The sequence below is a fragment of the Varroa destructor genome, unplaced genomic scaffold, assembly GCF_002443255.2.
Source record: "Varroa destructor unplaced genomic scaffold, Vdes_3.0 BEIS01000003.1, whole genome shotgun sequence".
Lineage (NCBI taxonomy): Eukaryota > Metazoa > Arthropoda > Arachnida > Mesostigmata > Varroidae > Varroa > Varroa destructor.
The window spans coordinates 3,373,288-3,396,174 of NW_019211456.1; the positions used below are offsets into that span (position 1 = coordinate 3,373,288).

At 40.2% G+C, this 22,887-nt stretch overlaps 1 protein-coding gene across 23 annotated transcripts; it reads left to right on the top strand.

Annotated features, from left to right (window-relative positions):
- The first annotated feature begins 766 nt into the window (after nucleotides 1–766).
- Nucleotides 767–22,017, top strand: LOC111247603 (uncharacterized). Of its 23 annotated transcripts, XR_015323424.1 has the most exons (6): nucleotides 767–1,688; nucleotides 2,725–3,849; nucleotides 4,226–4,311; nucleotides 12,871–13,043; nucleotides 16,300–16,977; nucleotides 21,347–22,017. XR_015323424.1 is itself a non-coding variant. In XM_086983203.1 (4 exons), exon 4 carries the CDS (start codon nucleotides 5,550–5,552, stop codon nucleotides 5,871–5,873), a length of 324 nt encoding a protein of 107 aa, XP_086839329.1. In that variant the 5' UTR covers nucleotides 804–1,688; nucleotides 2,725–3,849; nucleotides 4,226–4,311; nucleotides 5,226–5,549; the 3' UTR covers nucleotides 5,874–6,660. The 23 variants fall into 23 exon arrangements, 15 of the variants coding, with proteins under 15 accessions (XP_086839329.1, XP_086839330.1, XP_086839331.1 ...); XR_015323425.1 differs by lacking the exons at nucleotides 16,300–16,977; nucleotides 21,347–22,017 and adding an exon at nucleotides 13,395–15,495 and having other exon boundaries at nucleotides 774–1,688; XR_015323426.1 differs by lacking the exons at nucleotides 12,871–13,043; nucleotides 16,300–16,977 and having other exon boundaries at nucleotides 777–1,688.
- Nucleotides 22,018–22,887: the final 870 nt, after the last annotated feature.

A 22,887-nucleotide genomic window follows, 5' to 3' on the forward strand; every position in this document is an offset into this window, starting at 1 on the left:
TTAGTAGGCAATTTTGCTTGTCAATCGTAGTCACGAATTTGTGAGCCTGGCAATATCTAGCAAAATGGTCTCAAACAAATGGCGCCTATATCAGGGCGACAGTTGCGAAAGTAGAGACGATCATTGCAACTAGTTGTAGCGTACGGGACCCTGTTAGCGATCAAATGCTGACCTTTATCAATTGTTAGTGGGAGATTATCACTCCACTCGAAAGAAATGATACACTCATTGACGCGCAGAACATAACGCGGATAGAACAATATAGTAATGGAGATAGTCTGATATAGCCCCCAATCGGGGTGGAGAGCCTGCCAATAGAAGCGCACCTTCTCTTGTATACAAAATCAGTAACTAACACCATTAGTAGTTGCGCTATTATTTGGTGGTTGTTGGCTTCGGCGTTCCATATATTCCATTCATTTATGCGCTGAGATATATACAGTTTTCTAATAGGTGAAATTGTTCCAACTGAAATCTACTTATACATGTTGCCACTTTTTGACATTTCGCGGCAAGCCCCTTAGAATCGCGTACACTGCACGATCCTGATGCGCATCTTCACATTCTGTGTAGCCTGAAGTGAAGCTATATTATTTAACCTTGACGAACCAATATATAAAAATTACTATATATATATATATATATATATATATATATATGCGTACATGCAAAGCATCGTAATTATTGAACTTGTCGTCCGTCGCATCCGTCCATACACTTTTAGCCATAGCAAGATGAAATAGACAAAGGCGAGGAGTGAAAGCAGTTGGTCTGGGTCTACCGATAACATGTTCTGCTGTGTTGTATAGCGCTACGTTGATCGTGGTGATCGACGACTATTTTGTGATACAGAATCTTCTATCGTAAATACGAGTACAACGATACGGTGATACTAAAACATTGACAACGGCGACGGCTGATGATCTGATAGGGATCGACCGGGCCGGCGATAGCGACGGATAGGCCAAAGACCAGTCACAAATATGGACATCAGCAGCAGCAGCAGCAGTAGCGATAAATAGAGCGCTCTTCAACGAGATAAACGTCGCCAGCAAACTGACCGCGAACAACGCACGACTGAATAGCCAACGACGGTTGCCAGCCCAACAACATAAAACCCCAACACAGTTGAACACTGTCACCATAGATTCGAACGCTGAGCAGGTCGAAACGCGGGTTGTTTTCCGGCTCCCGTAAAAGCCGTAACTTTGCGTCGGTGGGACCACTGTACTGATTAGCCCATTTCCGTTGGCGTTAAGCCTACATCAATAGGCTTTTTCATTGGTAAATTTTGGTGAGTTTGGTAAAGATCCAGCGAGCATTGCTGTGCCTCAAGATTCTGCCAATAGGGCAATTGGTCAAACCTTCAGAAAGTGGCGTAATCGATGGTGTCTGAAAACTCATGACGATCGTAGCTCTGTGATTAATGGTAATGGACGTGCGCGAATATGTGTGTCTACGGAATACATGCAGGAAATGTAAGAAAAAGAGGCTTGGACAAATGAAAAATATGTATTAAACTGTGGGTTAGCAGCGACATTTTGGGATGCTTCGTAATTCATCAGTGGACCTTCATTTTAGTCGAATCGGATACGCCCAAATAATTAACTCTAAATTAATTTAAACTATGTGAGCGGTGATATTACACTCTATAAAAGGGGAATTAACAAGAGTTAACTGTTCATCTGGTAAGTCAGTGATAGGGTTCTTTATGACACATTTCCATAAATTTTCTTTGCTCCTGTGATACCTTCTTTGGTCCTACTTTGGTCGAATACTTACCGAATCCAAAACCTAGCTTTTTCAGCCAAGGCACACTTGTATATTCTGAAAACCGCTTTTCTTTAAAACACTTTTTAGCTTTAACTTCTGACATCCTAAAGCATCATTGGTTAAATGGATTTTTTGAAAAATCTACTATTTTAAAACAACATCATAAAAGTAGTCCTATTGAACCGACCTAAGGAGAACCAAATGGAAATATTTAATGGTTTTTTGTCCTACTTCTCAAAACCTTTTATTGCGGCTAAAAGAAATATCCTAGATAAGCCTTGTGGCTAACTTCATGCAACTTTTTAATTTTTCCGATTTTGTTAATAGATGATTTCCTGAAGCGAACAGAGGCAATGGTATACTTTTGACATTTCTGAACCAAATAAATTTGCAGTACAAACCGTGTCTACTGGATCACACGCAATTTGTATTTTTTTGGCTGACCATCATCCCTAGCTGAGTTCTTTGTTACTAGTGACGAATGTTCGATTATGTGCGCAAGACCGACATTTTGGCCTGCATCTATTCTGCAAATGCAGCCAACACGATTCATAAGACTTTTGACAAAAAGCTTAGGGCTGAATCTCAGGGACGTAGATCTGCAAGCGCTTCGGAACGTTCTCTAAAACGAAAATCTAATTACTATTCATAGCAATTAGTGGTATAGTAACTACTATCTAATTTTTTTTACATTTTGCTCAGTTTTTTTTTAAGAACAACAATAACATGTTAAAATCATCTTAAGAAAATATTTTAATAGAACAGCATAGAAAAATTGGAATAAGGGCTGCTATAAATCGACAAGACAGACCCGACCAAGTGGCGTTGAACAGTTGCTACTAATTATTGGTCATTTTGCTAACATAGGGCTTTTAGAAACCCGATGATTCGGAAATACTATGCAGGGTTTGCGCAATAAAAGCCGATAAGTCTGCGGTGTTTCTATTGCAGTCGCCGCAGAGCCAAAATATCAGCTTGATTAATCCACATGTGGGGCTCTAGGATTGCATCAACGTCTCACATAGTATTGGAACTGGTAATTTTGTCTTCTTTTTACCGAAAGCTTTAACGCATGTTTATACTTTCAGTGGCCTAAGATGTACTGTGGCACTTTCTAGGCATTAAGATCAGGATACCGTTAGACAACCAAAGTAGATCTTTACATCAACTTGCCGGTTTTGTCGAGCTTCGAATTTAATTTAGAGTATCGTAATTTGTGACACCAAAAGAATCAAAAAGAGATGTTTACTAAACCACAAATGGACTTTCAGTTTCACACGTGTCTGACCGTTTTCAAACCATTGAGACATTTTTTTGTTTTCAAGTGTAATATAATTAGTAATTTTACCGATCCGACTGTTACAAGAAGACGTTCGTTCTGGAGAGTTAGATAGCTCCTAAATAGAGTTGTCTAGTTAACTACACATATTTATGTAACGTAATAACGATTTTCAAATGAATTTATGTTGCTTACGCAAAACCTAAATTGCTACGAATTAATAGGAAGAGCTTACTGAAATATCTAAGCGGTGAATTTCTTCAGAGCCAGTAACGGATATGTACTCAGAGCGTCGTCATGGCTATTCTTCCTGCTAATTTCATGTGTGACTTTCTTACATATAATTTGATGAGCAATTGCCCGACCTAAGGAGCATCAGGTGAGTCACTTTTAAGGAGACCTTTGAAATCAGAGCGGGTTGCCTTCCCTTTTGTGAATGCAATTGCGTCATTGAGCAGCTATCTAGTTGTTTTGTTTATTATAATCGGGTTCTTTCTCGAAGAAGATGAAGGCAAAAAAGAGCAGGAGAAGTGGATGTCCTAAAGTGGATGATGGACCTTGCCTATGGGGGTCGGACGGAGGCACTCTGCGTTCATGTTCGGCTCCTGTCATGATCGCGATTTTCGTTAATCAAGGAAGGTAGGTCAGCGCTAGAAAAAGAGAACGATAAAAATGCTGACAAAGCAAGTTAGTTGTTCCCTTCGACAACGTTACCCAAAACCCTGAATATGCAGTGACCATTTAACAACTCTACTGTACACCTCAGGATCCACACCACTTGCACACTGATTCATACGGTACGGGATACATTCACCTATGTTTAGCACAGGCCTTTTGTCAATTTTAAAACAATATTAAAATGTGTAACAGGAGAGTATGTGGAATTTTCAGTGTTAAAGGCCCTCGAATAGTTTTTTTTGGTGCACATTTTTGAGCTAATATAGCGTGAATTACGATAATTCGAAACGTTTGGTTTACGCACTAAAAATTCCAGCTAACATATTAAAAGCTATCTGGTTGCTCTCGTATAATTTGGTGGAGTTATGGTAATTCCATATCGTTTTCTTCTATATAATGCATTGATTCCTAAAATTGGCACACTTAATATAATATTACCACTATTACTATGTAATCTCTCTCTCTCTCTCTCTCTCTCTCTCTCTCTCTCTAAAGGATACTCTGTAGCTGCTAAAATTTCGAAGAAAGCATTGAAAATTCGTGTTCGCTTCAAATTGTCCTCAACTCAACTTTCCAAAATGGTTAGTCAATCTATAGAGTCAGTCTAATAGATCAAACTGGACGTAGTCAATGTACTCGTTCAGTGCCTCTTAGTTTAGATGTTGTTCTTTTATATTGGTTCAATGTTGTAATTAGCTGCTCAGTTAAAGCCTTATGTAAGAATCACTGTCGACACTTACTAGCAATGCCAGAGGATAAGCAAGGAACATAACAACTGCTCTGGCAAGGGCATAATTACCTCGCAGGCTCCATGTTCAGGATATAATTCAGAACGGAACTTACACGTATACATAAAGACTAAATGTTCTTTCTACACTGGCAAATCATAGAACGCCGTTAACGGTCTCACATGGCAACGCAATTAGAAAGTAGAATAAAAATTTATGGGGGATAAACCCTTGTCCTATTCCATTGACAAATCAATCGTTCGTGGATATGCTCAGGTTTTGATTTTCGATCAATATCATATTGGCCATATCGTGGCGTTGCTCGCACCGTTCATGCTAAGTTCAGGTGCGGTTCGTAGTAAAAAGTTGTCCTGGCATCATACACTGAGAAGGCGAATATAACGCGAGCTGGTATACTCAAGCAGCGTTCAGTAAACGGCAAAAAACACCTGGATAGATATGTGTTGTAATTACGCCAAGAAGAAACTGCAGATACAGTTACATCGAATGTCATATTAAGATCTGGCCAGTGCCTTTTTACAAGTCTATTTGGTGGCCATCAGGGTTACCATCAGCTAAAGATTAGATATGTAGGACCACACATAACACGAGACAGCATCAACAGAATCGAGCATAGCACTGACAACTGCGACAAGCGTAGTTTTCATTCCATTTCTTTTTATTAACAAACACCACCATCCCCTCGGCGGAGGGGGGCCACCTGTTTTTCACGATTTGACTTCTTTTCGCTCGGCTTTTTTTTCGAGATGGCACCCGCTCGCTTATACATATTCGTATGTATATAATGCCTCGGACTGCTTAACTGCCGCCGCTAGCACGGTCTGAAAGACGGATACCGTCGGAAAATTGCCAACAAAGGATCAAAAGATGGAAATGTACACTCGACCAATAGAGGAAAACGTGGCGAGGTTTCGTAAGAAAGCTACCTTTCTTTGATAATTTATCTCCGGGCTACTTATTTTATCTCCTCGTGATCTCACGGGCAGTATTCATGTCATAAGCGTAGCTGGAATAACCAACATTCTGTAACATGCTGGTTCTCTCAGAAGTCGACAACAAAATGACTTCTAATGAAAGTGAACAACAACAACAACAACAGTAGCACCAACGGCAACATTAACAACAACAACAACGGCAATAACAACAGCAGCAGGAACAGCAGCAGCAGCAGCAGCAGCAGCAACAACAGCAGCAGCAACAACCATAACAACAACAACAACAACAATGACGACGGCGGCGGCGGCGGCGGCGGCGGCAGCAGCAACAACAACAGCAGTAGTAGCAGCAGCGACTGCAACAACAGCAGTAGCAGTAGCAGTAGCAGTAGCAGCAGCAGCAGCAACAACAACAGCAACAACAACAAACAGAAAAGAGATCAAAGAAGCACGAGCTAGAAATTATGTGCGAGAGAGCGAGAGAGAGAGAGAAAAACATCATATCAGCAAACGCTACTTTCGAGTACGAAAATCACGAGGGACGCCAAAACCATAGTGAGCTTGAAACCGACAGACTATAACTTTAGCGGAGTGATATACAGCGAACGGTGCATGGAACCTTTTGCCGATGCTATAGACGTAAGAGATTTTCCGAGGCTGTCAGGCGGCAAAGGTAGAAAAGCACCAGAAGGAACACCAACATATAGGCACAACTGCGTGTAAAACCTTTGAAACAAAACCCGAAAATGTGATACAGACGAGTCTAGTAAACATAACAACAATTTGAAGAAAGGACATAAATGTCGCCAACATCAAAAAGAATTACCCACTGCTTAAAGTAAAAAAGAGGAAAAAAAAATGCTAAATCTGTGCAGTTTAGGACGTTCCCGTGATCGTGCAGTGGCAACGCGTACGGTTTAGGATTGGTCCGAAGCCGGGATCATAAATGAAAAGAAAGTTATCCAGCGCTAGCGAAAATTTATTCAAAATCCTGCCTTTTTAGGGGTGTTTTTTCATTTTTTTTTTTTATTATACGACCAGATTTCAATGATATAGATGTTACTTGACTCAAGGGAAGAAGGAGTTCAGATATACAGCATATACAGTTGAGCACCATTCAGGTCCGCACAAAATGCACATGGGGTCGATCTGGGTTTCTAGGTTCCAAAAAGAAACAAAACGTACAAACACAACAGATTTTTCCGGAATTTTCAATAAAACAAAAAAAGTAGAAAAACGCTAAAAATGTTTTTTAAATTTAGTCATGTCTGTACGAGTTTAGTATCACTTGGCTAGCCGCGTTTTGGTGTTCGAAGAAGGCTTGCGATCGTTGGGATATCGATAAGCATCAGACTCAACCACTGGAATGCTTCAACTGCTTTGCGACTAAGGCACGGAGCGATAAGTCCACTGGAAATGTCTAAATGTTCTTCCAGACACACGGTACAAGAACATCGAGGGGCAATGTCAGGTTTCGTCAGGCTTATTTGATAAATTGCCCCGAGGTGTGCAAACGCAGTTACGCGACACATTGACGCGCGTAAGAACACCGATATGCAAACGATAAAGAGCCAGCTTTCTCTCCCTTTCTGTACGTTTGCAGATGACTGTGGACCGGCATGAGGCTACGGCGATACTTCTGTTCGATATCATTGACCCTTTCCCGACCGATTTTGCTTGCATAGTGATAATATCGCCTATCTGATGACGATGGCGATCGTAATGATGAAAATGCTGCCGATTATCATAATAGCATGACATTGGTTCGGTAGCCAGTCTTTAGCCTCTGTTTGCGATGAGTCTCTCTGATAAAACGGAAGGTCTTGAACAAACAGCAGAAAGAAAGAGGATTGGGGGCAAATGAAAGCGCGTCAAGCGACTAAATGATGGCATTCGCTGTTACTTGTCGCGGTAGTTTTTGGTTAGTATCAATAAACGATGGAACTCATTCTCTCTACGATCTCTTTATTGGGCTAGTGTTTCCTCAGAGAGCAGACGCCAGTGAGTAGAACCCCGCTCATCGCTCACTGAATTTCCAATCGATAGGCTAGAGGAGAATATGCGCGGCACGCTCGCGCGACCCACGTAACGGGTCTGGAACAGCGCAAACGAAGGGGGCGATATAGAAGACGTCGTTGTCAGTAGACAAACGTTCGGGGCTTTTGTTGCGAGAGAAACACATTTAGCGAACAGATCAGATTCAATAATATGGTCCGAGAATGCTTTCTTGGTCGTCTACAACTGATTTTGATGGTGATAATGTCTGTCTCAGGTCAATATTGCAATATAGCAGAGCGTGGGTGCTATATGTAACTTGAAGTAAATAACCGTTGATTAGCACCGTATAGAACTCGAACGGAGATTCTAGGGCTCGCACAACATCCGCCGATGTTATATGGGTATAGCATTTGTTTTGCGGGACTGATCTCGAGCAGTGATGGCATGGAAGGTTTCTATATACTAGTTCGAAATGGAATGTGTAGGCCTTCAACAACAGGAATACGTTTGGTTTCATTATATGGCCCAGAGAAAAGGACAAAGCAATTAGCCTCAGGTCGCAGTAAATAATATTTAAATACCGTTCGAATTACCATAATATTCTACATTTTTTTGAAAAAATTGAGAAAAATTTGTATTTTGTTATTCAGTACACTAGAGTTCCCTCAACCGCTTAAGGCTAAACTAATGTAACATATTTTTTAAATTATTGTTGTTATTTATTTAAAGGCACCAACGGACGACAATATTACCGATATAAAACGGTAGAAGGCTAATAATATATATATAACGACAAATAGCTTCATAATCAATAGCTTGGGGGGACGGTCTAGTGACCATATCAATTTTATCGTTGTGTACAACTACAAAGAGATTTTTACAAGATCACCATCATAATCATATATAGTTAACAGTAAAAAAATACGTGTTAGTATGATTATGCTAGCTTTTTTTCTGTCCGTTTTTTTACCGGTGACCGGACGTAACTAGCTAAATAGCATGCACTCTGTGTGTATACGAGTGGTAAAAGCATAATTACCTATATGTAATTGTAAATGTTTAGCTGGTAATACGAAGTATTTGTTGCGAATTAGTGTTTCAGATACGCTTCTTTCTTGAGCACAACTTCAGCATAGTTCAGCTCGGGAAAGAATACTAGATAATATAACATTGAACTTGAAGTGACGACGTCGTTAAGTGACGTTGAACGTTAAAGAAGACACAAAGATCGACTAACAATAGGAACGGGCCTGAAAAATCTAAATAGAGAATAGGTACTCTACGTAGAACGTGTAAGGCGCGCTTTAAAGCTGGGCAGTTCACGTGGTTGTACATACTGTTCGGTTGTCCTACTGAAGGCTAAATTATCCAGTTCCAGTATACGGTATGAGCTAGATTCTGCAATAGGATTTGTGTTTTATATTTCATAAAATATAGATATTTCAATAAAAATTAATTTGATTTCGGCCTGCATAAGTCCGAATTTAAATTTACTATTGAAAAGAGAAAAAAAAAAGATGCTGAAGATTGCCGTAACATTCTTTGTCAGGTAACTGTTTGGATACTGATGCACAATATACTGGACCTGTATATCCCTCTTTATTTACTAAACTCCAGCAAAAATATCTTGTTTTTGATATTTTGAAGTAAAAAAAAAAAGAATTACCCGAACAAATAACAAAGCAAGGAACACAGTTATTTAACAGACAACTCAACGTTCTTAGGAGATTACGTAATACCGAAATGTTTCCGTCACCGTAACGAGGCCAAGAAAGTAGCTGCTATGCGGTTTATATTGATCACGTGGAATATTAGGATTAGGTGCACGAATTCATAAATACGAGAAGTTCTTACAAAAGAATGGTTGAGAAATCCACGAATATTAGTACACTCTAAGCCAAGCTTTGTTTGTACGGACAAGCAGCTCACGAGATAGCCTCACGACTGAATGTCTAGAAATCGACTATCGGCTAAAAGATATTTGTTTAAAAAGAACGCATACAGGATACAGAAGTCTGTAATTACGCCCTCCGTAAACTTCGACGTCATACTTACACGGTGCTTTAGCAGACCATGTGTCAACCACTTCAGCCGGCATTTCAGCATTTTGTCTATAAAATAAGGTTACTCTTTATGAGGATTATACGCCAGGTTAGTCAAGCAACTTGTTGATGTTAATTTTTCCCGAAGTAGCTTTTGCTGTTTCATGGGTACCTAGCCGAGAGGTGACGTTTGCTTTGTACTGCTCCCAAGACGAGCAATTTTTACATGCGACTTTTTTTTTTGGGGGGGGGGGGGGGGTCTTTCTTGTACGTTAGATCTATGCAAAACGCGAAAGGCAACTGCCGCTGAGCAATGTGTACGCTGTTGTATTGGCTACTTTAAACTGTTTTAGGTGTCTAGCTCAAAGATATGCTGTTTCTAAACCGAATGCTATTTTGTACATAGTCGCTTGCGGAACTCACTAAGTTAGTAGGTGTACAATTTTCAACCTCGTTTGGGTTTGTCATTCGTGGACGATTGCCTACTTACATCGGTACTTGCTTGCTGTCGGCAAAGCTACGATTAACGGCTTATATATATGTATTTATCTGTCCCTTTGTCTCTCGTACGATTTTCACGGGTTAATGCGCGGGCTTGTCGTTCCTCGCTTTCGTTTCATAGCCGGTTCAACGTTGCCTTGAGCCGTTACAATAACGCTTGTGTTGCAACCATAAATCCCATCGGCTATTAAGATCATCAAGCACTTATTAAATTTTCATTGTATCATATTAATTATCTGATAAGTCAAGTGAAGTCAGCAAATTAAACGTTCGTTAACGAGTTCGGCTAGCATGTTAGCCTACTTAGCCTAGTACACATTTTGTATTAACAGCAGCGTGTCACGCAGGAAAAGTACAATGAGAACTGAAAGACCTGTACCGTCACGTCAGGCCTCTTGCAGATGAATGCATTTCTAGAATACGCTCCTCTCATGAAAGTGTGGACGGGGGCTGGCCATGCAGTTGTGTACCATCGTTGGCCGCCAATACGAGAAGGCGGACCGGACGTGACAAGCGGAAAGGAGATGACACTTACTTACAAACGCCCAAGAGCCGCCGAGAGGCTCTTGTGACTGTGGACGGTCAAGAGACGAACAAAATGGTGTCTTTTCGAAGCACACAGAGGGGTCTCTCCCCTTTCCTTTGAGTGTATTGCCATTTCATCGTTGTGCCGTCCGCGTTTTCCTGTTATCCTTACATTGTGTGAGGCGGTCACGATAAGCGGCATAACGCGCCAACGCTGTTTGGCCTGCTTGCCAGATGAAAAGGTATAAATAACCCAACGCTGTCGGGTATATAGATGTCATAGTGGTTCGAGATAAGACTTCGAGAAAAGCTGGAGTGCCATGGGGGATCTATTCATTGTCGGATCATGCCTCTGCTACGCAGTACCGTTCGGAGATGAACTACACTCAAAAGGTCCAAGAGACTGACATTTGGCTAAAGTTCAACCAGTTCGAATGTTGTCGAATCAAAGATTTTGAAATTTTATCAGAAGTTAAATACCCTCAACGAGAACTACTGTTTCTGTTAATAACTCCAAGTGACACTAATCTTACGACTAACAAAAACGTATGATAAGTATCGGTTTTAGAAAAACTTACAAACCAGTATGTCAGGTTACTGTGTATGCATGTAGCGCCCCACATCAATTACATACTTCCTTCATGGTGTTGTATTGAGGCGTCTGCTTACCCTAATATTCATTAGGAATTTGCCTGTTAACCTTCGAATAACGTCGTAGTCTAGGTTCGAACCTGGGCATAAAGATACAGTCCAGTGGGACTTAGTCACGTGTTCACGGGAATGTAAAGTTCGAAACGTAGAAAATAACGTGAAATGATCTAGGTTTAAAGTGTTCCTGTCACATTGACACGTCCCGCTGCACGTCCAGTTATAGCAGATGCGGTGTTTGGTAAACCTTGGCGAAAATACGTTTTGTTTCGTAATGGCGCTTAGGCTTTTAAATAAACAGTATTAAATTCGAAACAATTAATTGCTAGATAGACAAATATACACTGATAAAAAGAAGAGAAATATTTACAATTTGAACATCTTCAAGTGGCCAAAAAGGCATCTTCTTTGTGCACCCTATTTTTAGCATGTGAATAATCTGATTGATACTTTGATATAATTTGAGAAATCTGGCTATTACCCAGAAATGCTAATGTTTACTTTAGAATGCGCTTTGTTGGGTGTGGGCCCAATATTTCCACGGGCGATATATATTTATGTTGACGTGCGAATGAGGTTCACATACTACGAAGTTTGTCAATATCACACTAAAGGTACTGGCGTCTTTCAGAACGTATAATTGGTTCTATATTCTGTTTCAATCGGGGTAACTGGAACACTTCCTATCGAATCCACTTAATGAGGACTCATACCACCTCTACATGGTCAGCGAGGCGCGCTGAATATATAGTACCCATATATATTCACATTTATTATCTAGAAAAATGTGAAGGTACCAATGTAAATAGGTTTCGTTTCTTGAACAGCAATTGGAGATGCCGCACTATCTTATAATATGACTGGTTTATCACTATAGCGGCTATGTTTTATCTGATAATCGTTTATCGCAATAAAAATCAGTAGTAGCGTTTCACCCGACCCTTCCGGTAAGTTTATTCAACAAGTTAGTTTCTTTTACGTTATAATAATCAGAAGTCACTAACAAGATGTTTAAATCTAGTGATTCACTCTGACTTAAGGCAAAGTTAAGACGACCTCACTTTATCATCAAAAGAACTTCGGGAAACTGAGTTTCCGCTTTTACGTTCGTTGTGGTGATCTTTTTAAGTTATTACCGGGTATACCCTCATTTTACGCTCAGCTTGCTCTGCCGCACGCGTTCGTTCTTTCCAGTTTACGTTTAATTACTTTATTCACAGTATACAGCTTCATAACGTCATATACGTTTCTGTAGATATCTTCATAATGGACTGTTCACTGTTCAACGAACGTATCATTCTCGCTCGCATATTTAGAGCTCACATTTAAGGCGCATTATATACATATCGTTTGGTCTCTCGCAATAAATTTTCAATCATTAATAATAGTAATTGCTACGCTTAACTGCGATATATTAAGTCACTTCGACAGCTTTCACTTAACGTCTTTAACATTCATAACTACAGTGGTAACGTTCCAGCAATTGAGGTGATTTTTCTGTAGAAAGTTTCCCGTATAAAGCGAAACTTTATTCTCGTTGTTTATACTAATGTAGCAAGAAGCTGTGCTGCCTCGCCGGGGGGTGTGGGATGTAATCGAATGACGATTTTTATCGTACCGTTAGAGCTGCGTGCCGAACGTCGATACTTAAACGTCTCCAAGAAACAGCGTTTAGGTAAGGAATAAAGTCAGCAAGTAGATGAAGAAATAATCCAGAAGACGTACTTAATCACTGTCTTTAGCCAATTTCAGAAATTTCGCCGGATTATGTTAGTCGGGACGAGTATGATTCGATTAAAAAAGTTAAACCCAAAAAGCTGACGTGATCTTTGTGTGGACCACGGCGCACTTTGGAAGCTGGTTTAAATATGATGCAACCTGAAATAATTTTCCTTATCGCAATTGCCTTCGCGAGGTAAGATCAGCTGCAAATCTCATTCATTCGTATATAAAGCACACAAGAAATTTAGTAAAGGACTTTTGTACTACCGCAATAAGCGATGCAAATCATCAGTAGTCGCATTATGTTAGGAAATTTAAAATATGGTCATTGTTATCATCTTCCCTATCGAATGCTTTACGTGTGACAGGGTCCTTTTAGTCTTTCCAAAACTATAAAATTATTGAGTCATGTAAAGAATCGTCACACGTGATATAAACAGCTATTTAGATGCGTTATATATACATTATTTCTCTGCTAGCATTTATCATTAAGGTATTATTGAGCTTACCATAATCTTATATTAGCTTATTCCTAAATCAGCAGATGGGGGACGCAGGTGGCCCCTGTTACCAGTCCATAATGAAGTACAAACGACAACGGTCATGAGTTACCCAGAATGCATTGCTAAAAACACATGAGAAATAGCTCAAGAACTGTAACCCCACTGTCGTCCGTGTTTATTCGCGATAGCGATTCACTTTGTCTCTCGGCTTTTGCACGATCTCTGATTATATCGGTCAGTTGGTCCGCACGTACACTTCTGGCGCTGTGAAAACGTCACAAACTTTCAGAAAGTGTACAGTGGTACACTTTGGTAAGCGCGCTAAACGCTATTTCATAGTCAGATTACCTCAGCGTAAAGCCACTAGGTAAAGTGTGGCTTTTCTTCACAATGGCGATAGTTTCTGGTAGACGGGCGCCGAGCTCCGTCCGTCGATCGGGCACCTGCTGAACAAAAAAACCGGGGCCCTCTCATCTGAAGGCAGCATCAGCGTACCCCTCGCCACAGGCGGGATTTCTTTCGTCCAAGCGAAGAAAATGTCGAGCCACGCAATACGCCCACAATCATTTAATAAAATGATCCGAATACCAGATTAATCTAGAAATTTATATACATCTATGTAACCAGTAAGATAGATTAGTATCGCATAAGTCAGCACATGTGTAGAGCCTACGGCCATACATTAATATATCAATATGTCTAAATAAAGCTCCTTCTGATACGATCACCAGTTGGAACTTAGTGATATTTTTAGAAGTTCAGTTCTTGATTTCAGTTCACTATGCACTTACGTTTAACTAAGGTGAATACAACGTAAACTACGCTCCATATGGAAGATTCTAAACTTGTGGCTTCCTCGCGGCAGACATTATTGCCCGTTACTCTAAAAAAATATGGATGAAAAAAACTTCACATGCTGTTCTACCCTAGTGGATTCAGTGGCGTTCCTTTATATGACGATTGAGCAACTGCAAAGATCAAGGTTCGTGGCAACGAAGATATCTGTTGCCAGCATTTAGAATACTTTGGAAACGTGATGTGTTATAGTCGTCAGATGGAGGTAATTTTCTTTAGATTATACTCTCATACTACTTCTTTAAAAGTTCATATGTTCCGGATTATATTGGCGTTGTTTTGAAATGTATCGTTTGAGCCTTGAGTTTGACCAAGATTATCTTGCAGTGTATTTTAAGGCCTGAAAATTTTAGTTCTGCTCACGTTATTGTGAAGAAAAGCACTTGTTCAGCTATGAAGTATCCATTTTCTAGAAGTATCAATACGATGAATTCGTAGAGTTCCTCCTCAGAAGCTGTTAAAAGCTAGTGACAGAAGTATCAACTGGTTTATGAAGATTTTACCAAGCCCAGCAACAACAATATAAGGATCGGCGACCAGTGTTACCTGTAGGCTCACGTCAGCCATTGATAATGATTCATTGACAAGATCCGAGTATCTGCCTCGGATCGAGTCTGAGGAATCCCGCTGGAAAGTTTACTGCTCTTAGGCTGCGACCATTCAGGCAAAGAGTCAATCCATACTACATCAGGTCCTTCTCCCTGGCGGAAACTGAACAAATCTGCGCGGCTCTAGCGGATGATTCATGCGGGTTTACTAATAGATTTTCGCGCGCATCAAGTAGCATTTTTCTGACATTATGATATTATATATATCATAGCACTTTTACGTTCTTTCTTCTTCTTCTTCTATCCAAATCAAATTCACAACTGTTTATATGTATATAAATAGGGCTAAATAAGCCTTTTGTATGGACGACCGAAATAAAAATACCATTTATTTTCTTTTTTAATAGGCAACTTTTGTCCGCCGACAGAGGATTTACTTATTCTGTTCAACGTCGCTTCACAAAACGATATATATGTGTGTGTATATACATAAAGAGAGCAAGAAGGTAGCATGTACGAAGAGACAAACGCTGTTTAGCTAAAAGGGGATTAATGAAAGGCGAAAATATTTAAAGAAGCTAAAGACATTCAAAGAGAAGCATAAGATTATACTATCGACGAGGAAAACATTTAATGTAATCATAATCTTTCATTAATTTAAACCCCTGGTTTAGCGGTTGTCCTTGGTGTGAATGGGCAGAGCGGGTATACAAGCTGCCGCTGGCAAAAACCCCGGCATTAATTTCCAATTGGACTGCGCATGATGCGTCAACATTTAAGAATTTGAATTTAACCGCCAACAAGGTGATTAGTATGTTAAGCTGTCAATAATCGAGAAACTCAACGGTAAACTTAACACAGTCTTTATCTTTGCTACCGGCCCATATTTTCAGTTTTCTTTCCCGTTCTTTCTAAAGCATTTGTAAATGTCGCTCTCAAAAATTCAAATTAAAATTACCCATCCGGCCTTAATGGATGGATACCGGGTAGAACACCAGCACGAAGCCCATGGGCATTAACAGTACATCTCTATGAACAAAGTTTCTATCTAGGCATTCTAGAATATCGACAGCAGCATCTCAGTTGCAAATTAGCTAGACACAAAGCCGACAAAGCATGTATAGATGTTTCTTCATCCAATTTCCATAGACATCCTGCTATTTGTCAATGGCAATTAGTTTCCTTCTAATGTTATTAGTAGTCTATTGAATCCAGTTATAATTTAAGCTAGCATCGAAAATTGTCTCACTCTAACAAGCAGTGTTCACTGCCAGGTTGTTGATCTATACATGTACAACACCGTTTGTAAATCTCTTATCCACCGAGCCTTTTTTTTTACCTGAAGCCTTTCTGAACCCATTTTTTCCATTTATTGTGTGTTGATCTGCGTCGGAGGAATCAGTCTAGCGACCCCTGCCGCTGAATCTGTCCTGTTCGTGCTCTTGTTGTTGCTGCCGATGCATGGAAGCGATGAAACGAAAAACGTTGTTGTTACACTTTGGCCATCAGTTTTCAGCTGTTTTTGTGCTTGTCTTTCTGCCAGGGTGATTCCGGATGGTCCAGCCCAGAACGGCAACGGTAGCAGCCCCGCGTAGCAGTCGAAAGCGCGAAAGATATCGATTTATTCGGCTTATTACAAAATAGGAGACTTCTGACTATTGACTAGACCATTGGCCGAGACGAAGTGCTGAGACGGGCTACGTGGGGCTCAACGTACGAAATCCCGACTGTTAATGTCGTAGTAGCGACGACAGTGCCACCACTACCGTCGAGGATTAAAGCGCTCACATGACACCACAACAGCGATACGGATTAGCGCTATAAATTCATTACGTATTATATTACAACGCAAGCAGTTGGAAGCGCGGTTGATTGCGAGACTGGCCGTGGCATCAGCATTAGCAGTAACAACCTCACGGGAAATCTCTGCCTCACTCGTTGTCGTCCTCTATCTTTCTCGTGCAGACACACGCGCGTAACCACCGTTTCGCGCCAAGAGAACGAACCTGGATGCAGTGGCAACAGCACGCACGGTCGACAGTTAACAACAACCGCGGCCATTTCAAAACGGTCGGAATCGAGGGCAGAGATTAGAAAAAAAAACTGACGACGCTATTATTTTATCTATATGTATGCGCGCATGAAAGACGAAGGAAAAAAGCACAGGAGGAGGTAGCAGCTAGAAGCTACTCAGCTATATATTATGGATCACTTTTAAATGGTGAGTATTGGTAGCCTGCACGTCTACAATAGGACCCCTTTTTTCCTTAGGAACGCTCACTGGGACAGCTCTTTACAGAAATAAAAAAAAAAGTAAGACAAGAAAAATGGACTGTATTGACCATCTTATCCTTTGGGCGGTGATATTCAATAGCGTCTACCCTGTTCCTTTGCGTTTATGCCCAATTCAACTGAAAACAGTAGCTCTATCCATTAAGCAGTAATGATAAGCGACAACCTAAAAAGGGCAACCGTAGACAAAATGCATTACTATTATTTTTCTTAGCTTTTATTTCGGCCTTTCTCTGTATTGGAACGATTGCCATTGTCTTAATACGTTACACGGGGAATCGCCCTTGAAGGCATTCGTTTACTATAGCGGTTACCCTTAAAACCATATCGTCTTCAACGAAGATTTTCTCAAAGTTGCCATCGACGACATAAAGCTCAGCGATTAATTACCACCTAAAGACATCACTGAGGCAGAGATTCATCAAGTAGATGATATGACTTGCAAGCAGGATCACAAAAAGAGCAGAGTTATACGTCCTTTAAATATCTGCTTGTACTTGTAGCTGACTCGTTTATCTTGTCGCTTGTTCCGCGCATGCGCACTGTATACATGCATGCATGCATGCATGTATATGTGTATGTATATCTTCGGATTCGCAGAGCAGTGCGACGAAAAGGCCGGTAATAACAAAGTGTCAGCATGGCACCGAACTCTATCTGCTATATCGGTGTCCGATATTAACTCCGTGATATGAAGCGCCTACACACAGGTACGCTGTTTAGTTATTAAGCAGCAGCTGAATGTGAGGCAGGATCATAAACAAATCGACGAAATTTTATATATAAACAATCGATTTAGTTGGAAGTTTAGTTATAGTCACCATGTTAGACAACAAGAGAAATTACTAAGATATATAAACGTTTTCATTGTTCAACAAATGAAAGAGCACGCAGTATACTATATGATATCCCGGCAGCTTTCTATGCTTAAATTGTCGTTTTAAGCCATGGCTGTATAGAAGCGATCTACAAAAGCTCAATTTAGACTCAGTCATGTTGTGCCGTTAATAGAAGACTTTACGTAACGGCGTATCAACACGCAATTATAACGGCTATCGTCGAGTTGTCGAACTGAGGAAGTACGAATCACCTAAATCCATCCGCGTTGTTGTATTTTTGTCAAACTCGTTATAGGACAATAAGGGGTGAGCGGCATTGTGCAGTGCGGAAGTTTTTAGAACCCTAAATTCCTAAAAAATTAAGATTTCTTCAAAATATTTCGAAAACGCCATTTCTAGCTGTATATAAACGTAAGTAACCGTGAAAGTATATGCTTTGAATTAGTCACCGTAACTCGTTTTGGTTAACTATAGGAGCAATAACAGGACACGCGAAAGGCATTCCTAGGATACCCGCGATAGAAACCTCCTTTCAGAATGCCAAGTACTAAATATCATAGTCAAGCGACAATTCCAAGTAGAGGAAATAATTCGATGATGGCCAAGATGCAGCTTTTAAAATCTGGCAAATAGCACAATCAGGGTTCGTATCCGCGCATCACACAGTATTTTGTGTGCAGATTTATGGTTTAAAGCGACAGCTCGCTACGTTTTTTTCCAAAATAATATGAACCCAGCACCAGTGACTGAAGGGGGAACATTAGTCGTGGGTTCCTCTCAATCGTTCAAGGTGTCCGTGTATATCCGTTCAAGCAACTGAATGAATTTTCTAAATTCTCCAAATGTATAAAATAACAAAGCCTAAAAGGTATTTCGGTTCATAGGGATCTGTTTCTCTAGCATGTATGTTTTACGGCCATCTATATGCTATTGTATAGCATATAGATGGCCGTAAAACATGGTGCATGATTATTGTGGGTGCAACTGTGGATGTTTTGGGCGCATGTTGGATGTTTGGGGATTGTTTTGGGCGCAGAACTATGCAATAATTCTGGTAAGTAAACAAAAGAAGTACGTCAGCACCGAGTCTAACAAAGACTGTCGAAAATGTTAAATGACTTGAGCTTCAGTGGGGAGTAAAAATTAATGGCGAAGGATGTCGCGATGTTAGTTAGTTCTTTGAGGTTTATTAGCTGCCCAATTAAAAGCATTTTGATGTGAAGCGATTTACCTACCCTATGTAACGATGTTGCTCCGAGAGGGATCATAAAAATATATACAAAAAAAAATAATGCGCCGTTCGATTTGCTTGAACTCGAAAATTCAACAATGGCCAAGCTCGATATTTCCAATTACGGACCTAAGGTTCATCTAACAGGAGTATAAGTAAGTAAACGTTTCCTGTCTTTACGTCAGCTCTACCTTATTTCAAACGGCTAGCCTCGAATACTCGGTTTTTTCAAACCTAGGCAATCCTATCGTTACCTTGTGTCAAAGTGTCTCCAATTTATTAAGAGAACAAACTAGCACTATGCCACTGTGGGCAAGTGTATAAACTCAACTTCCAGAACCAGTTATTAACAGATTGAAGCAAAACCATGAACGCCTGAATGAAGTCAGCATGCCATAGCCATAGTTTGATGGTATCAAGATAAATACACTTCTTGCAGACACACAGTAATAATAATATTTGATTAGCCAAAGTGAAGCATTCATCCAGGAAATAAATATAGAATTTTTTAATTTTCTATCTAAATTAAGAAAAAAATAATGTAACATCTCTTTTTTCTTCTACAAACGCAGGTACTCCACAGAATTTTATCGGGTTCAACGGGTACCCTATGATCCTTGTGTAATCGTTGACAACTTCATTTAAGCCACAATAAATATTGTGTACATTCGTCTATCTCGAAAAATATCCTGCTCAGGGATTCCTGAATAATATGCTTTCATTTGTAATTCCTTTCCGAGCTGAACACTGTTATTTGTGCTTTAACAATTTGGTCGAAGTATTCACTGTGAATGTGGACTACAACTATAGTCTTTCTTTTACAATCTTCTTACTAATTTGTTATTTTATAATTTTTTTTTTAAATTTATAAAATGTCAGTAGAGCTGTCGCGAGCAATCCTAATGTAAATTAACAGAGTTGTGCTCTGTTCTGATTAACCTCCGTAGCATGTATCTGTACATTGTTTTTCATTCTTCCTTGTGAATTATAGCTGAAGCAAAGAAGAAAAAACACATTTATGTGATGTGAGTCGGCGGAAGCTACGAGTCTGAAGCCGTCGGGGGCTACCGCTACCGAATCAGTTTTGTAGTAATATAGAGAATTACATTACGGAACACCTGGGAAGCACAGATCCTCGTTTCTAGGTACAATAATGCATACACGAATTGTTTCTTGACCAAGGTAGAGACACCGGTTGTCGATTCTCACTTGTTGCCTGTGTCAGATGTATCGTGCTGTCCTGCTGCGTGGGTTGACGGAAAAAATTTGCGATCCCGTGTATCATTGTCCAGTAATACTTCCGTACAACAAGGCGTCATTTTTACGTCCTTTTGCTAGCGCCTGTCAAGAACTCGAGTCAGAGTAATGTCACTTTGCTATGTAGTCATTAGCTGGGAGCATAAAATAGGCCGACGTGTGAAACCAATGAGTAATTAATTTGTAAACCTAAATATAACGATTAGAACTATTTCGTTTTTTCTGTCGGGTGTGATAGAATAAAGTTGAACGGCTCACAAAATAAGGTTCCCTCTCTAGTCCGAACCGTGACCACGCGGTTGGTCATTCATAATTTTCACACCTAAAGAAAAATTACTTCAATAGAGAAATGCGATGACAGACATATTGAAACTAACGGTTACGACATTGCAGAGCTCTTTGATAAATCACGAAATTATATTTCAAGCGGGTAGATACCGAAGAGATTCGTCAAATCATCTCTCTATACACAACTCTAAATAACATCCTACATACGAACAAACCCTTGATATCTAGGCGGTAGACAATTATTATATTCAGCCAATTGTCAATATAATGAAAAGATGCATTATGAATCTCCTTTGCAGGGTCTCGGCTTACATAATGTTTGGTAAATCTTTGGTCCTTGTCCTGAGACATCATAAATAACCGTTTTGCAGCATGGTCCCACTTTTTGTGGTCACGGATCAGCAGGACACCACACGCTAAACTAATCAAAGCTTATGATCTATTGACCGACTATTTTACTTTCTTTAGAAAAGAATTAACAGTCTATAGAGAATTGCACTGAAAGATGTAGAAGTCCACATAAATAGCTTTTGGATAATTATTATTGTTTTTGATATTAGTATTGCCGAATTCTTAGTGTTCATTCGTAGTTGAAATGCACGCTAAACCTCGTCAGTATACACAAAAAGCAATAAACCACAGTGATATATTAGGACTAAATAATTGTGTGTTTGTGCTTCCAGAGGCCACATTCCCGAAAGCTACATCCAGGCTTCAGCAAGCACACTTCCAATACATCAATGAGAGCTACAAAAAGTTCACATTCAAAGCAATAAGGCCTTTTAGTCCTGTCGGTCGATAGCGGACGCGAAACAAACCGCAGGCAACATGATTGCCATTGCTGTTCGATGACGACAGCCTGTATCTCACCGCACGGTTAAACACAAACGTTGAAACTAGTTAAACAATACGCAAGATGGCTCGCCTGCGTATTACGGTCTCAAAGATTCACTGAAGGCGTCGCAGACCGAAGTACTATATGTGCATCTAATGCGCATAGTCAGTCCCCCAGGCGATCGAATCACACTGGCGACAAAGGGGCTCTCCGAACATAAGGAGTAAAAACACTTCCTATTAGAACAACGGAAAGTAAAGAATAAAAGTTACGAAGCTATAATTTGACTAACTCCACGTGTGACCCGCTACCGCATTGAGTTCGGATACCGTACTAGTTTATCAAAGGCGTCAGTCGTCTCGAAAGAAAATGATATTTAAAAATCTACCATTACGTTTTTCTAAGGAAAATATACAAAAAGGAAAGTGTGAAAATCCATGACAAGATAGTTACAACACAAACATGTCATAGGTCAATATCGCTTGAGAAATAAAGTCGTTCCAGTCTGGTACTTCACAATTGCGTAGCTTCCTTTTAACATCGGTCACTGCTAGAAGCTGAATCGCACGCTGCCGTATTGAGAACGAAGTGCTTTTCGAGAGTCGAATGACGTTTGATCAGATTTTTCTATAGAATCGGAGCGATGAAGTGTTTTTTTCGAATATTTTATATTCACTATTTTTACAGAGTTCAACGCCAGCGAATCCTTTTCAATAGGACGAAGGCACTGCGGTAATAATAAGCTTTTGAAGCCGGAAAATTCAAATGCGCGCTTCAAAGAGTATCCATGACACCATTTGCTATGTAATGACAGAATTCATTCTATCCACCGTTCGTACCCGGCATTCCGTATGACGGCGGGCGTTGTCCCTTTTTAGGGAAAACAGTGTAATCCTTAATATGACGCCGTACATCCCGTGGGCGATAACAGAGGAACCTGGTCAGTACAACCGACCCTTCTAAGATATGAAGTACCCATTGAGTTAAGTAACTTGCCTCTAAGCTACTATATATTGAATACTCGCTAGTAATTTTCTAAAGAACAAATGACCACTTCGTGCACTTTGCCGTACTCGAGCATGCCCGTCTTATCGACAACTCCATACAGGTTTCTAGCTAAATTCAGGTCAATGGTGACATTGCTTTTGTCCTTAAGACGCTGCAAGTGGCCTTTTGCAGACCCAAACAGGGGATGAATGCAAGACTGGTATGGTATCAGAAGCCAATTTGCTCTTAGCGTGCTTTCCGAGAGAATATCCAATCTCTAGAAGTTTTTACGCGGTCGCCGCATAATTATTGACAAAAGCATTTATCAACTTTATCAACAAGAAGCTTTGTCTGTTGTATCTCCAGAAACCGATAAGACAGAGGTACTGAAAAATTCGGAAG

Excerpts from the sequence above, each read along its gene's own strand:
- LOC111247603 (XM_086983201.1), top strand. The coding sequence starts at position 5,550 with ATGAAAGTGAACAACAACAACAACAACAGTAGCACCAACGGCAACATT.